At 34.0% G+C, this 15,624-nt stretch overlaps 1 protein-coding gene across 4 annotated transcripts; it reads right to left on the bottom strand.

The window, feature by feature from the left end:
* Window positions 1–3,422: 3,422 nt before the first annotated feature.
* Window positions 3,423–15,617, bottom strand: Caf1-180 (Chromatin assembly factor 1, p180 subunit). Of its 4 annotated transcripts, none has more exons than XM_066392476.1 (3): window positions 15,486–15,617; window positions 11,832–11,995; window positions 3,423–5,243 (listed from the first exon to the last, which is right to left on the bottom strand). In XM_066392476.1, the coding sequence occupies exons 2-3, from the start codon at window positions 11,993–11,995 to the stop codon at window positions 3,485–3,487; spliced, it is 1,923 nt and encodes a 640-aa protein (XP_066248573.1). In that variant the 5' UTR covers window positions 15,486–15,617; the 3' UTR covers window positions 3,423–3,484. The 4 variants fall into 4 exon arrangements, with proteins under 4 accessions (XP_066248573.1, XP_066248571.1, XP_066248574.1 ...); XM_066392474.1 differs by lacking the exon at window positions 15,486–15,617 and adding an exon at window positions 14,342–14,670; XM_066392477.1 differs by lacking the exon at window positions 15,486–15,617 and adding an exon at window positions 14,109–14,250.
* Between the last annotated feature and the right edge of the window lie 7 nt (window positions 15,618–15,624).

The following is a 15,624-nucleotide window of genomic DNA, read 5'->3' on the forward strand; positions in this document are numbered from 1 at the left end:
TATTTTCCTTCCTTTCACGCCACAGAGACGGATATTACACAGGACATTTTAATAATGAGACAGATCGAATGCCTAATGATTTTTAAAATCTATTTATTTGCCCCAGAACAAGCAAAACTAAAATTACTTATTAAATGTAAAATATGTAATCTCTTATTTGGTTATGGATTTCGCAGCCAAACAAGTGCTGCTAATAAGTGGGTGATAGAGGTTATTTCATGCGCATGCTATTAATATTTAGTGCCACTTCACACTTTATCCTGACCTCAGAGTAGGAAAAATCATCACAGCTTTCGGAACAACTATCACTATATTCATCTGATTCGCGAGAAGGTTCATTGCTTATAAGCTGCACTGTATCAGGCCCCGATGTCTCCTCAACCGACTTCCACGAATTGACCGCAACTAAGAGCAATGTTACATTACATCTAAACGAAGTTTCAGTTTGGAACTTTTGGCGTTTATTACGCAGAATGAATATGAAATAAGTAATAAAATTTTATAAATCATTACACTGGTTGCAATTGCTTACTACAAATTGCTAGAAAATGAAATTAAGTGTAAGTAGTCACAAAATAAAACAGATAATTAAAGAATTTCCAAAAAATAAGAATAGATGAATTTGGTTTTAGATTTTGGCAAAAAAAAACAAATCTTCCGTTCAATTTAAAAGAAGATAAACAAAAAACATTAACCCTTATCTCTTGAAGCAGCGTTTGGTAGAGCGGAGAACAGAGCCTGGGCAAAAATTCTTGAGGCCGCTTTTCTTTGCGACGCAGACCACGTTCCCAGAGATACCGGGGATGCAACAGCCGCAGACATTCCGTAAACCAAAGACCAGATTTTTGTCAAACTTTGATATGAAACTACGTAAAACTAAGAGATAACGAGCTTTTTGAAGCCGCTGTCAAACATGACCTAAACCAACAAAACAGGAATAGCAAGGCCGCGAGTGAGAACAGTTGGCACAAACATGGCAGTTTTAACCGAAACCATCGGATGGGTTCCATTAATGGGTTAAAAGATGCGAATGCTGCTGACCTGCATGGCAGAGCACCGCGTCGCGTTTTACACACATCGAAACTGTTTGTCAAACTGGTGGCCCGTCAGTCAACTGTTTTAAAAACACTGAATAGTCGTCCAAAAATAGACGGCCTCTCGTAGGATAAATCAGCTACGGACACATGGACGGAGAGCGAAAGAAAGAGATAGAGAGTGAATGGAAAGAAATGCGCACAGGCGCGGACAGTAATTGGCAAACTATCTTTAGCAATTGGGGGTGATTGAGCAATAAAATTGGAATACCACATGAAAACCGGTGAAGATCTGGAATCTTAAAATGTGATTCTATTAGATACATTTATCTAGACATTCCCTTTCTATGACACTGGCATATTTCAAGCTCTGCGTTTAATTGATTCTGGAGCCCCACTAAAACCGGTTTCGATCCTATTAGAGATCTCATCAGTTCGATTCATTTTAACTTAATTAAACATAGGCAGAAATCGACAATATCAATGGCAAGTATGTTGGCCCTGCAGGAAAGTATCCCACCAGCACCATCTGCCGTGTTTAATGTTTATCGAGAAGCAGTAAAAAGGACACGACAGATTGCACTGGTAGGATGTTTTTCTGCACGCCGAGCACACCTGCCATTGACATTGCTAATTTCTGTTTGGATGAACTGAAATGAATTGAACTGACGAGATCTCCAATAAGATTGAAACTGGTCTTTAAGATACTTAAGTCAGTTAAACTTAGAACTAGAGTGACACATAACATCGTAATAGGCTTTGACCTTCTCAGATTCTTCCTAGGACTATTTGCATTAAATTTCATAATATAATTGAAATCTTTAAAATTCCTTTAATAAATTAGATTAATCAATAACTTGAGCAATATCTGTAGTGTGTGCAGTTCATGACGTTTTTCTTCAATTATATCCGTACTGTATTCTGGTGCCAAAATACGCTTAAAAAAATAATGGTGTTCCGACCCAAAGGAATAGAAACTTAAACTAAATGCTCTGCTCTTACCCAGCGGCTTAAAAATCAAATTAAGCCCTGGATTACCCGTACCTGCGCATCCGGAACGGGTAACCGGGGCACATCAAATACCGATACTGACCTGATGGTCGGAATGGCTGCGCCGATAACGTCTCTGGGATCTGCTATTGGGACGCTCATGCTGTTTGTGTCTATTATGTCCTTTCTTAGTCGTCAGGGACCGCCTGTGGCTTCGCTTGAAGCGGCGCTCGGCACTGGAACCTCGCTCGTACAGCCGTGAACGGTGATTTCTTTGACTACTGCAAATGGAAAGTAGAACTATGGTTTTGGATTTATTGATCCCCCAAAATGGCCAGCCGTGTCTCGCAAAAATAATTAAACTGGTTTTTTAAAGTTAGAAAATGGAATGTTGGTTTGTATGCAATCCGATGAAAGACCTTTTCATGGAATTATGATTCATTGTATATAGGGGGATCTTCCTTAAGCGAGTTCACCGCTACTGCTATCTCCAAAACGATGAGAGATAAACTTAAACAAAAAAAAATTGTCATTTTTAGGAATTTCTTTTGGAAACACTTGGAAAACAAAAACGATTTAGCAACGCGATATACGACATATTAAAAGTCTCATAACAATGACAACTTTTCTTCCATCAATTAAACGATTTTATAACACTGTGGTTTCAAAGACAGAAATCGTGAAAGCACAAGACACTCTGTAGAGGGAGTTATTTATCAGATTTTTATAAGGTTTGATTTAATATACTTGAAAGATCAATGTGTCATCTAACCATATTTTTTTTGTTGGATACCTAGCTCTACCGAAATGATTTTAATAGATTTCATTACTTAAAAAACTATCAAAGATTAATTTTACTACAAAACATCGCCAAACAAAATTAATAATAATGATATTGATAAAATGTTGATTAAAAAACGCAATGAAACATTAATCTGTCTGAAATTAAAAACGCTTTCAAAATATGAAGTAAGAATGCCGTATTTCAAAAAAACTGAGTTGGTATTTATATTGCGTATTGATGTAATATTTTCAATTGAGTTTTGATCATTTAAACGTAAAATCTCGGGAGCCAAAAACAATTTGGCAACACCGTTTACGACGAAATGTTAAATCTCCAAAAATGGCAATTTTTTTCCATTAATTAACGGAATTTGTAACTGTCTTTATTTCACAGATAGCAATAGTCAACACACTTAAAATAGATTCCCTGTGTAAAATAAGAAACATCTGTTTGGTGATGAATTTTGCTGTGTCAGACATAGCAATACGTAGTAACGAATGAAATATATAAGAGCACGTTATAGTTTATGAAATAAAAATGACAAATTGATGAAACGTTTCCGTTTATTAGCATATAAAGGTTTAAAAGTGTAGTGTAAAATGCGATAGGTACTCGTAAACATAAATCCAACTATTCCCTTCCTCGATTGTTGTAAGGTATAACTTATGTAACAAGTCTATAACTTAATATTATATTTCTCCAAGACATCGTCGTGGACTAACCAGCACATGCCTTTGACTGGGCCTCCTTTTTCTGCTTTTTTATAGCTACTTGAAGTTCGTAAAAATTTTAGTAGATTATTTTTAGAAACGTCAACATTATATCCATTTTTCGCCATGAATGTCAAAAACTCTTCAACGATGACAATTTTTTTTTTAACATTACCATGAATAATCTTCAGAAAATGAGGAATGTGTTCGCTAGGAAGAAATACATTCATCGATCCTTTAACAGGTGTCTTCTTTGACGTATCGACAGGCGACTCAAAACGTTTTTTAATTTCTACAGGCCCTGCAACTAGCCATGCATAGGGATGCAAGCAACGATAAATTTCGTTATCTGTGTCGACAGTCGTTTTAGTGACCCAGAAGCAACCGATGAAGCGAGGCTTTAATTTATGCGTTTTAGACTTTATGTCCTTTTCAAACTCATCATTCAGCAGTTTGAGTTTATGCTTCAGCGACTCTGGTGATAATCGAGCCTTTACATCATCGTCTATTTCGTCATCGCTCAAGTGTCCATGAGGCACAAAGAAATCGTTATCCACTTCGTAATCGTCTTGCTCGTTGGTTGCATCTTTCTCATCCTCTTCACCATACACTTCTAAAGATTCGCCCTGCTCTTCCTCCTCCCAATCATCATCTGAATCTTCCTCATAGTTGAAACGTTCAGTATCGCGACCGAACGGTCTACGAGGTTTTATGAACTTGCTGCTCTTCCGCCAAGTGCCGTAGAACGGCGGCCTCCGGTTCTCGCCGAAAGAGAGGTATTTAGCTTTCATTTTGCGACCTACAGGAGTATCTTCACAGATCGATTCTCCAAGAGGTTGTTTATCCTCCTCCTCGATAATAATTACTTCAGGATCATCGATGGCCCACGTTGTGGTACAATGACTTGGAATTATTTTTCCCGACTTGAGATCCTTGAGATAGGAAGCGCTCTCATCTTGACTTTCAATTGCAGAGTCAAGATGTTGGGCTTGAATTACCGTTAAATTGGGTCTTCTCAGGGGCGGCAGTTTCATACCACATTTTAGCTCAAAGGGCATAAAATACGAGGTTGGTTTGTTCGTTGAAATTTTCTGATCTACGTCAACACTTTCAGTTTTCTTGAAAAAATTCTTTAGCAGTGTTGCTGATTTTTGCTTCATTTCTTCCTCCTTTCGTTTTTCTTTATGTTTTTCTTCAGTTTCCTGTAGCTTCTTCAATTTTTCCTGTTCCTTTTCCTTGCGTTTTTGATCCTTGTCCTCGCGCTCCTTCTTCTTCTGCTCCTCTTTTAATTCCCTTTCTTTTCGTTTAATCTCCGTCAGCTTCTGCTTTTCTTCCAGCAATTTTTGCCTCTCGACTTCTTTTCGCTCCTTAATCTTCTGCTTTTCGACCAAAATTTTGGCCTTCTCTTCTAGACGTTGTTTATCTCGTTCCTCCTTTTCCTTCTGCTTTTGCTGCCTCTTCTTCTCGGAATCGACGCCCTTCAAAAGTCGCTTCGGAGTGTTCTTCGGAGTTGATGGTTCAGTATTATCAATTGTGTGGGACTCATGTGATTCAGAGTTAAGGGGAGTATATACCGATTCAGTAGCCGTCCCTGCTTCACCAGACCTACAAATATCTACATCAATATGTTTCTCATTGTCATCCGTGGCCGCTGAGTGTTGCTCGAGAGAGCTGGTTTTGGTATTGGATTCGACGAATATTGGCTCGTCCATCTCCGAATTGGAACTAGAAAAAACACGTTTGATCAGTGAGATGTACTCCGGTTGCGTCAGCAAATCGTCAGCACCAGCCAGAGACCAAAATGTGACCTTGAAAACAGACATAAGACGACAATAAATACACACGTGAAAAACACTTGTAAAATTGCTACCGTTGGAGAAGGAACTGTTGAGGGTTATTATTTATTACGTCAATGTCTTTGGCATTATGTGCAACATCTGAAATACCTTTTATCCGCGGTTAATCTGGTGTTCTCCCATTTAAGGTATAATAGGAGGACACTTCATAGTAACTGCTAACTGAGAATTTTTAACGGTACCAATTATACATTTTTTTTTAATTTGATGGAATGTTACCTACCTACCGTATTTCGGTCTAAGGTGGATATGACAACATGCTTTGAACGTATTTTATTTGTAGTTTTGTTGCAATGCTAAAAGGAATGGCTTGTAGAGGAACGAAGTCACCGATGGGCTCACAGATATCAAATCGTATTATGCGAGATCACTAACTACCGAGTTCTAGCAAATAATACTAGAACTGTAACTCAGTTTTAATTCCACAACACGAATAAAAATTATTTTGCTACGTCCGGGTGTAAAGTATTATTTACGTCTACGGGCATAAAAATAAACTCACAAAAATGCCCGCTAAATTTACTTTCAATTATTTTTACCATAGATTATTTGATTTTTTTTTTAATAATGTAATTTCGTAAAAATTTCAAGATTCCCGTTGTACAAAAAATATTTGTTTGCACTTTTGATGTAAAATCGGTTTTATTCTTTTACCTGATTGTGCTTCACGATGTGCAAAGTTAGTTTTTCTTTTACACATTAAAAAGGGTTCAAAAATCATTTTTAATGTCTTCTACTCGACTAGAAGTACTAAAATCGACCAAATTCAAATTCATTCGAAATAAAAAAATTCGAAACTCAGATTTGCAGATTACACTGAAACGGAGAATGCACTGGTATATTAGAATAGATAAAGATTCAAAACAAGCGAAAACCAAATTCTCGATTCCTTATCAATTACGACGTCATGCCTTAGCAGAGCTCATCTTGGCTCGGAAGCTTTTCAGAACCTTTTCTAATGAATTTTCTAACATCTCTCGGAAAAATATGAGACATTGGAAATTCAGAAACAGCTTAACCAAGTAAATCGTTTCCTTTCAAAAGATAACAAAACACATATGACACATCTGACACCTAAAAATGTGTTTTCCCTATATATATAAACATTTGTAAAGTGATATAAATGATAAGTTTAATGTAAGGGTGGTGGAAAAACTTCCATATTTAGCAGGGGAAATTTCCAAAAATGAAAATTTTCAGTTTGGAAAGGTTCCACCTTCATATCTCTAATTTTATGGGATTAAATCTAATGTATTTGCAATTTTCAACAAAAGAAAGCGATAATTGCAAACCAAAAATACGCAGAACCATAAAATCGGGAAAATGTCAAACTCGAACAATATAAACATAATATCATAACCCCCCCATTCAAAAAAGTAAACATGAGTAACGCTCTAAAACACCTTTGTAATTCACGAGAAATCCCCCTCCTGTGAAGAAAAAAAAAACACTTTTCTGACGTTATCCTTGTAACTAATATTAAAACGTACTTAATCTCCTGTTGATGAGAAAACATGTTGCACTTAGGCAACCACGTTGCCATAGCTACATAAAGAACTTGAGGTCTCTCATTGGATATGTCCAAATGCAAACGGCGGAAATCCTGAAGTAAACTTTCATGGTGCTGGCTCTTCTTCATGTCGTAATGAACCGCGTACGAAACCATATTTGAAAAACTCACTAAATTATGGCTTGAACTGTACCCTGACATCTAGGGCTGCGACGCTATAAGGAGATGGTACCTCAATATTTTGTTTCGTTGGAACATTGGCCATAAAGTTGGTCTGCAATTGCCTCAGCTATGAAATGTGTTCAAATAGGGCACAGTGGTTCTATTCAATTGATAAAGAAATTCTATTGCAAATGCTATTTTTGTGATAAGTTAGAAAATGTATAGTTATGCGTAACGAGTAGGATTTTATGTGACAGTATAACACAAGTTATATGATTAATAAAATTAAAGAGAAATAACTATAAACCTAACTTTCGATGTGATTGCGCTGTATAAAAAAATACATATTAATATTTCAGGAATAAAAATCACCTTCAAAATTTGAAATAAAAAGAAATATATTGAAAATAAATTTGATTACGATTTATAGCTTACGTACGTATCTGTACGAAATGTCGAAATTAACAAAATAATGTATTGCACTTTTTTCCTCAAAAGAACTTTAATATGGTTTATGGTGTCAAATTTAACATAAAAAAATAATTTTGGATTTAATATTTCATTTTCCGAGAATGTTCGAAAAATATTAAATTGGTCAAAATGTTCAATTGAAAATATATCGAAAACTATATAAACGTCATCAAAAAATGTATTGGTTTTTTTTTTGATAACACAGGAGACAACATATCAAAAATCTTAAAAAGGTAGATAATTATGTCTCATTGAATCATTTTTGTAATTATCACTATTTGGACCCAAACGAACCTAAAATAGACGTCCTGTATGACAAATTAAGATGCCATTTTCTCGAAACAGCAAAACTTTAGAGCAATTCATTGGTCAACGGATATGTTATGTTACTGTCACCCGGTACGTTACAGATTTCAGTTGAAACATTGGTATGCGTGTACAAGTAATTCATTGAAATGACATTAAGAGAACTTGACCTTGCTTAAAACATCAAGAATTATTCTTAATTTACGAGCTTCTGCTAAGCAGATCAATGCCAGCGGTTTGGCGGACGACAACCTTGGGAGCCATATATTATTAAACGGACATGTATCTGTGCTTATGTCTGTTTAATAGAGAGTTTTATATTAAATGTCAATGGAAATGCTTAACAAATCCAACAAACGGAGGTACCAACACAACCTACAATCATTTCGTTGTTTTAATCCAAAGATATGAATAACAATAAGCTTTTTTCAAAAAATATTTTAGATTCTTAAGCAAATAGTTATAGGATTATAAAGATCCTGCATTGAGAACAAAATGATATCTTTAGCGTTAAATCTTCAATCACAGTGAAGTAGTTTCACATTTCATTTACTAGCAATGAAATTTCACAAACGAAATGAGACACTACTGAAAGTTATGGCAAACGCGTTTCGTCCAAATATGATAGTAATAGCAAAGACACCCTTAGAGGAATTAAGATTAACTTTTCTTATCTAACTAATATCATATCTTATGGAAGATATCCTACAACATTATTCTACATTTGCTTTATAAAGCGGAACCACTATATGTTTGTCTTAAGCGGTAAAATATTTCTTAAAATACGTTTATTTTCTGATTAACGTTAGGATTAAGAATGCTTAATTCAATAGGATATTTATTTACCGCAAGAAGCAACTTCAAAATGAAGAAGAAAATAAAAAAAACAAAATTACAAAAGGGAATTTTGCAAACAAAACGGCTTTGTGGCCCCATTTCACTGGTGGCAAATAATTATTAGAGATAACCTGATAGAGAATATAAAATTGAACAGTCACAAAACAAGGTAGGTAATTGAGAAATTAAGAACAAAAAGAAATTTATTACCAATTTTATCAATTTTTGAACAGAGTGACTGTTGCCTTACATCCTTGCAAAAAGTAATTTTACAGAGATTCTGTACGAAAAAAGGCAAGTTTTTTAAATTCATTTATTCATATGTTGACTTTCATTCATTTTTCAAAAGCAAATCTCAATTTTATGTATTTTTAATTGAAGATGAGAAAATTGAATAAAATCCATATATTTTCTTTAATTGACTACTTAAAATGTATTCTATCCACTTATTCCATATGTTGATATTCGCAATGGAAACCTTGTCCCAAAAAAAGTATGAAGGTTCCAAATCATGACGCATATTTTCCCGCGGTGCGTCCGAACCGATTGCCTTGTACGGACGACCGACGGTTCTTTAAAATGACGGACGTTGCCTGTTATCAGGCATTATAAATGTTGTTCTATGCATTTACCGAAAAGTAAGAAAATCTCTATATCAGTAAACATACGTAAAGTTATAATAGATTAAGAAAATTCCATACAATGAGACATGTAGGACGAATATTAATGAAATTGATTTTAAAATTCAAGGATTCTTTCACATTCTTCACCTCGTTCTTCACCTACTGTTTACAAACCTTTCCTCATCTTGAAGTATGTAAATTAAGTGAAATAAGCTTTGTTCTCTAAGTAACTATAAAGAAATATTGTAGCTTCAAAGTTAAGAAAATATTTTAGATTTTATATATTATTGGTTGCACCGCATTTTCATTTTACATTTCAAAGGCACTTTTCATTCCTGAAAGATTAATTTACCATTTACTTTTTTTTAAAAACAATATCATCATCAATATTTTTTTATGTGTTTAGTTTGTCCACTTAATCTTTAATAGTTCCCCAAATAGGAAAATCTATTGGAGTCATATCAGGAGAGCTAACTAGCCAGCCAAACATTGACCGACTGATAGTTTTAATATTTTTGATTAAGTTTTGCGCAACTTTTGTAAAATATCCTTTAACCTCTTGAAAAGAAAAACAATTTGGCAACGCCGTTTAAAGATATATGCAAAGTCGTCAAATAAAAAGGTATCTGTTTTTCAACTATTGAATCGATTTTATAAGTTTTATCTTTTTGGAGATACCAATAGTGAACGCACTAAAAAGACACTGTGTGTAACTTTACAAATAAGATGTAGAAATGTTCACACTCAATAGAAGTTTGCATGTCAAAACAGTAGAATTAGTCAAGTAGATAAGTCAAATTGGGACACTTGACCTGATCTTTTGGTTCTGTAATTTATATGAAGCACTTGTTGGAGGAATTACGCAAACATGTTCACTGAAATTTATTTTATAAAAAATAGGTGCAATCGCAACATGACCACTGTACCACCAACGACCCAACCAAACTTGAATCCTTACAATATTATGAATGCCTAAAAGAAATCCAAAGCGCCACTCATCCCATGTGTACGGTTGTTCAAAGAAACTCCACAATGTCAATCACCAGTAGCCACCACAAGGCGCAAGACGTAGGGTATAATTCACCATTCACCGCAAAGACCGCAACTACTTAACAACGACGTCGAAGAACGACTGCACCGCCACGCCAGTGCTGTTAAAAATAAACAGCGAAAATGATATTTCAGGGTAAACGAGATAACAAAGGAAGGACAAGGAAATAAGTAGCGTAGATCTGATATGTTGCTTGTACCAGCAGTGCCTCCACAGAAAAACTGAGGCTGTTCAACGTGCAGAGGAATGACGAAGAATTAAGTTTGTGAATTAATCAAGAATCATACTTTCTAGAGAAAATCCCTCGAATCCTGATGAATATGGACCGATGACTTTATTGGAAAGATGACACACCACAATAACTTCAAAATGGTGAATGAGAGGACAATGAACCATTGCAATTTTTTTATAACAAAAAGCAATAATTGATAAAGCGAAAACTTTGGTAAAAGAAAAACGAACTTATTTAAGATTTCAAGTTACGTATTGAGTACTTGAAATTCACGAACTGCTTGAGCACGTGCTCTCACCGCTCAGTGTCAAGAAAACGTGACCTAAGTGCGATGAAAACGTGCAAATTGATAATAATTAAAATCAGTAATTGGCATGTTGATTTGGGAGTGTATAAATTTTACCCGTGAGAAGTATGATTATGATGAAATACGTATTTCTTAATCATAATTCTTTGAAACTCATTATTACAAAATATACCCTTTAATCAAACCTTCTGCAGGGTGTAAAATACTTTAAAGTACTTCACAACCACCATATTTTAAAATAATGTAATATACAAACCACAATATCTACGTAACTTAAGAGAGCAACCTTGCGCTCAAATCAAATCAAAACATCTGAAAATGGTAATTCTTCATCTCCTGTTTATCTTCTGACCTTTGAACTAAAATTAAACTTCGTCTCTTCAAATAAATATTTTTAGATAAAGATCATCGGATGCCGTAATTTAAAAGTACTTATCCTGTGCAATTCACATTACTGATAGATACTGTATGGTAACCAAAGACGGCAAGGCCGAAATGTGGAAATTGTGGGTCGAAGGCCTGCGGGGGCAAATTGCAAATTTACACCGTACATCGACAAGTAAAATTTATCTGTATAAATAATAACTTGTCACTCTTATACTGGTTGTGTTGGCAAGTGGTCGAACACATTAAAGGACGTAAAGAGATGAAGAAGTAAATGATGATATGCAGAAGTGAAAACAAATCTCTAACATAAACAAAAAAAAAGTTTTAATTTTTAATTTTGTTCTTCAATTATATTTGATAAGTAAGAAACAGCAAAAGGTCTCAATATCTTTCACAGAATCTAAGTACTTGCTTTACAGCTTTTCCTTTATATGTATACAAGCAGCACTGCATAAAACAAGGATAGATGAGGTTTTAGCAAAAAGTGTCACATTATTAACCATATTACTATGTTGTAAAATTTATCAAACTGAATTAGAAAAATGATTACTTTTTTAAAACTTTGTCTTACCTAATTGATCTCGGAGGACTGTCTGCGTCAACGCGCCTACGTTTTCCATCCTTCTCATGTGAGCCAGGTTTCCTGATTCTGTCATGACCTCGATCTCCAGAAGGTGATCTGGATTCTGACCTGGATCTGCTCCGGGAATAATGTCGCTTCCTTGAACGGGGCATCTATAATTTGATCTTTTGTAGATAATACAAAAATTATATTTTTAACTATGAATAATTCGTGATATGAAGGTAGCTAATTCCGATCTAACTAAGAAGCTAATATAGTTTTTTTTACACAGGGGATTTGTGATATAACCAAATAAAATGATATTATTCAGATTATTAAATAATGTCAAGGCTAATTTTTTTAAACTCAACTTCTGCTTCAAGTGTCAACTTCACAATTTTAAATAAAACACTGTATATTTTTTACCTTTTTTGATAGAATTTTTCTGAATTTGATGATGTATGACAAGTTAATGTTAAAATAATTTTTAACCAAAAAAAATTGAAAAATTTTACTTCTTTGAGTACTAATACATTGTCTCAAATATTACAAATAGGATTTTTTTCTTGCATTTAACAAATAATAATTTTTACAAAATATTAGTTCTATAGATATTGCTTGAATTGATTATTATCATGGTCTAGATGTAATTGAAATCTTTCAATTATACCATGCATAACATTTAATGCAATTTTCTGGCAAGATTTACAAATTGTTGTCTTAAAATATTGACATTTTCTGGCTGAGTAACATAAAATTTATCATGAAGGTAGGCCCATAGCCAAAAATCTAGTGAAGAAAGGTCTGGTAAATAAGCTGCCAGTTTTATCTTGTCCCTTCTTGCCAAGTTCTAAAGAGCTCTATTTGTCCATGGAGCCAGCTATCTTTGCACAGGATTATACAACGGGATAAGATAGGATGAAATGTAGATGACTATAGGAAGACACAGATGGTCCCATGATGATACAGATGGCTACATAACTAATATTGTTCAAATTTTTCAATTGCTTTTAGTTAAAAATTGTTTTAATGTTAACTTATCATACATCATTAAAGTCAAAAAAATGCTTTCTATCAAAAAATGTAAAAAATCCAGTTCTAATTAAAATGCTGAAGCTAACACATGGAGAAGTTGAGTTATAAAAAAATCTAATTTGATGTTATTTAGTAGTCTAAGCAATATCATTTTATTTAGTTTTTAGTTCATCAAAATGTGTTAATGAATAACATGCCAAAATCAAACCCAAATACCTAGTGATAACTTCATAGATTATGTAGCTCCTGGATTTTTCAAAAAATGCATCCATAATCTAAACTGAAATTTATTAATTCATTCACAACAAATTTGTACTAATTTCAGTAATATTCTTTACATTTTAATTGAATTCTTGTCATGTACAGTACACTTCTCTTAAACAATTTTAAGAGGTTTAATATCAAGCAAATTAACTTATGGATTTTCAAGAAACTTTCTATGGATCAAAATCGTCCCAAAGAGGACTTAAAAAAGGGTCAAACACTTTAAAAAAATGCCCAAATGTTTTTCTATTTAAACTAAATTAATCTATTTTAAATTTGAAGAGTGATAATAATCAATTGACATGTTACAAATTTAGTTGGTCACTGTCATTTTAACTTCTTGTGCTTTAACAACATCAAGTACTGAATTTGGAAACTCATTATTAAATGCATCTTAATATATATAAGATTCTCACTATCAAGCCCTTCGTGTTTGGAGATTGGTCGATTGTTTACATTAAATTGTGAAGTCCCAGTCCTGCTAATTTATTTATTTGATAAGTGTATTGTTCAGCCCTACATAAAAGGGACATAAGATCCAATCTTGTTAAATACCTGTTCTATTGAGTTGTTTTTGCAAACTCAGAGCAAAAATGATTGGTCTGTTTAATGGGGTTAGAAATTAATACCTAACCTAATACATCACAGGTAACAACATAAAAGATGCATACTCTTTTTATGGATCACTTAAAACATTGCTCCCTGTAGAATTAACCAACTCAATAGGGCTTAATATAGGCATTGTGAACAGTTATTATGCTTTTTAAAAAGTGCTGGACTTGAAATTGTGTAAAAAATTATTATTATGAATTTTTGTGGAATCATAAAAATTATGGATTTTAACATTGGCAATATGATCAAATATTATTTGGTATTTGATGGTAAATAAATGCGCAGCCTGCCTAACTTGAAATGACCAGCCCAGAACAGATAATCCAAACCATTTTTGTGTCACAGTATTTGCAAGGGAAATTGTAAAAATCTCACCTGAACTGGAATCGGTCTGACAACTTTTCTGGCAAACGTTTTTGGAATTTTATACGGAAAGGAGAAAGGCAAATTACCTTAAATTTTCCGAAAATTAAAATATAAATCCCGACGGTCGGCCATGTTTCTTTCTTTCGATTGTTTATGGAGTGACGCGACCGCGATGGCGTCAATGCGCAATGAAGCAAAATGGAGTGGCGCTTAAAATCATAAATGTCTAATTGTCTACTTACATTGTTTTTCGATAAATGGTTAAATTTCCCCCAAATCACCGTAGCTATATTACTAACACAATTCCAAGTTCTGTGAGTTGAACCTCGTAAAAATTCTCTAGTTAGTGAAAATCCGAACATCGATCCAACCTGAATGGTTGGAAGGGGGTTTGAGATAAAAATACACAAACATGAAAGAAAACTTAAAGAGAATTTCACATCAGGTATACAATCACGGAAGATCAGAAACGCCAAACACAGTAGTTCTTCGTTTTAGGCTCTGTTTTTTTATTTATTTGAATCTCAAACGTAAAAGTGAAAACTCAAACTCGAGCAAATCTGTGCCTGCTGTCACTTTTGACAAATCATTTGTCATCTCTGCACCCGCATGGTATACCAACCACATGCAAGCTACAAAAGCCATCGTCAATTAACATAATATGCGAAAATCTGGAAGTGTGGCAGCGTTGCAACATTTTAACAGAATACGATACACAGACTTGGATTTGTTAACTGTTTGTAATACGAAGTACGAGCTAAAAATGTTTTCCTAATGTGCAATATTTTCAGTATTCCGGGAGAGGAAATTTTGTATGCCACGTTTTGAAATGAAATTGGACAAATAATTTAACAAAATTGCACAGTTGGAAACCTCCAAAGAATGACCTTGTTTATAGCATTTTCTCTATCCGTAATCGTTTATTAACCAATTCTCAATCATATTCTTACTATAGTAGCATCACATGCATATCTATGAGTCCTATGCAGCTCTAGGACTATTCTACATCTATGTATAATAAAGACATGTTAACAGAAAACCTAAAAGACCACTATTACCAAGATCAGTAAACAAAAACTGACACAGTCATTTTAAGATCGCGGGAACCAATGGTTAAATACTATTCAATCAATATACTATTTATCTTATCCAAAAAGAATCCTGGCAACACAGCATTAAAATTTCATCAGCTGTTGAACGACAGGTGTCACTAATGTCACATTTCTAGATAGCAAAATAAGACTTACTGTATTGAAGAGTAACGTTTTTTTAATTTTTAGTTAATTTTCAAATAGTATGTCTATAAATGTTCTGGTTTTGGATGAGTACATGAGATCCACTCCACTGAGTCTAAAACAAAGGATGGTATTTGTAATAAAAACTTACTTATGGATATATAAAGAAGTCTTCTAACACAAGTATAGCACACAAAGGAACGGTTAGTATTTTCTATGTAACTTCCCACACCTTGTTTTCCTGAAATGTCCGCACTCCACTTTATTCTATCCAATCCTCAGGAAAATAA

This window comes from Euwallacea similis, chromosome 8 (assembly GCF_039881205.1).
Source record: "Euwallacea similis isolate ESF13 chromosome 8, ESF131.1, whole genome shotgun sequence".
NCBI classification, from domain to species: Eukaryota; Metazoa; Arthropoda; class Insecta; order Coleoptera; family Curculionidae; genus Euwallacea; species Euwallacea similis.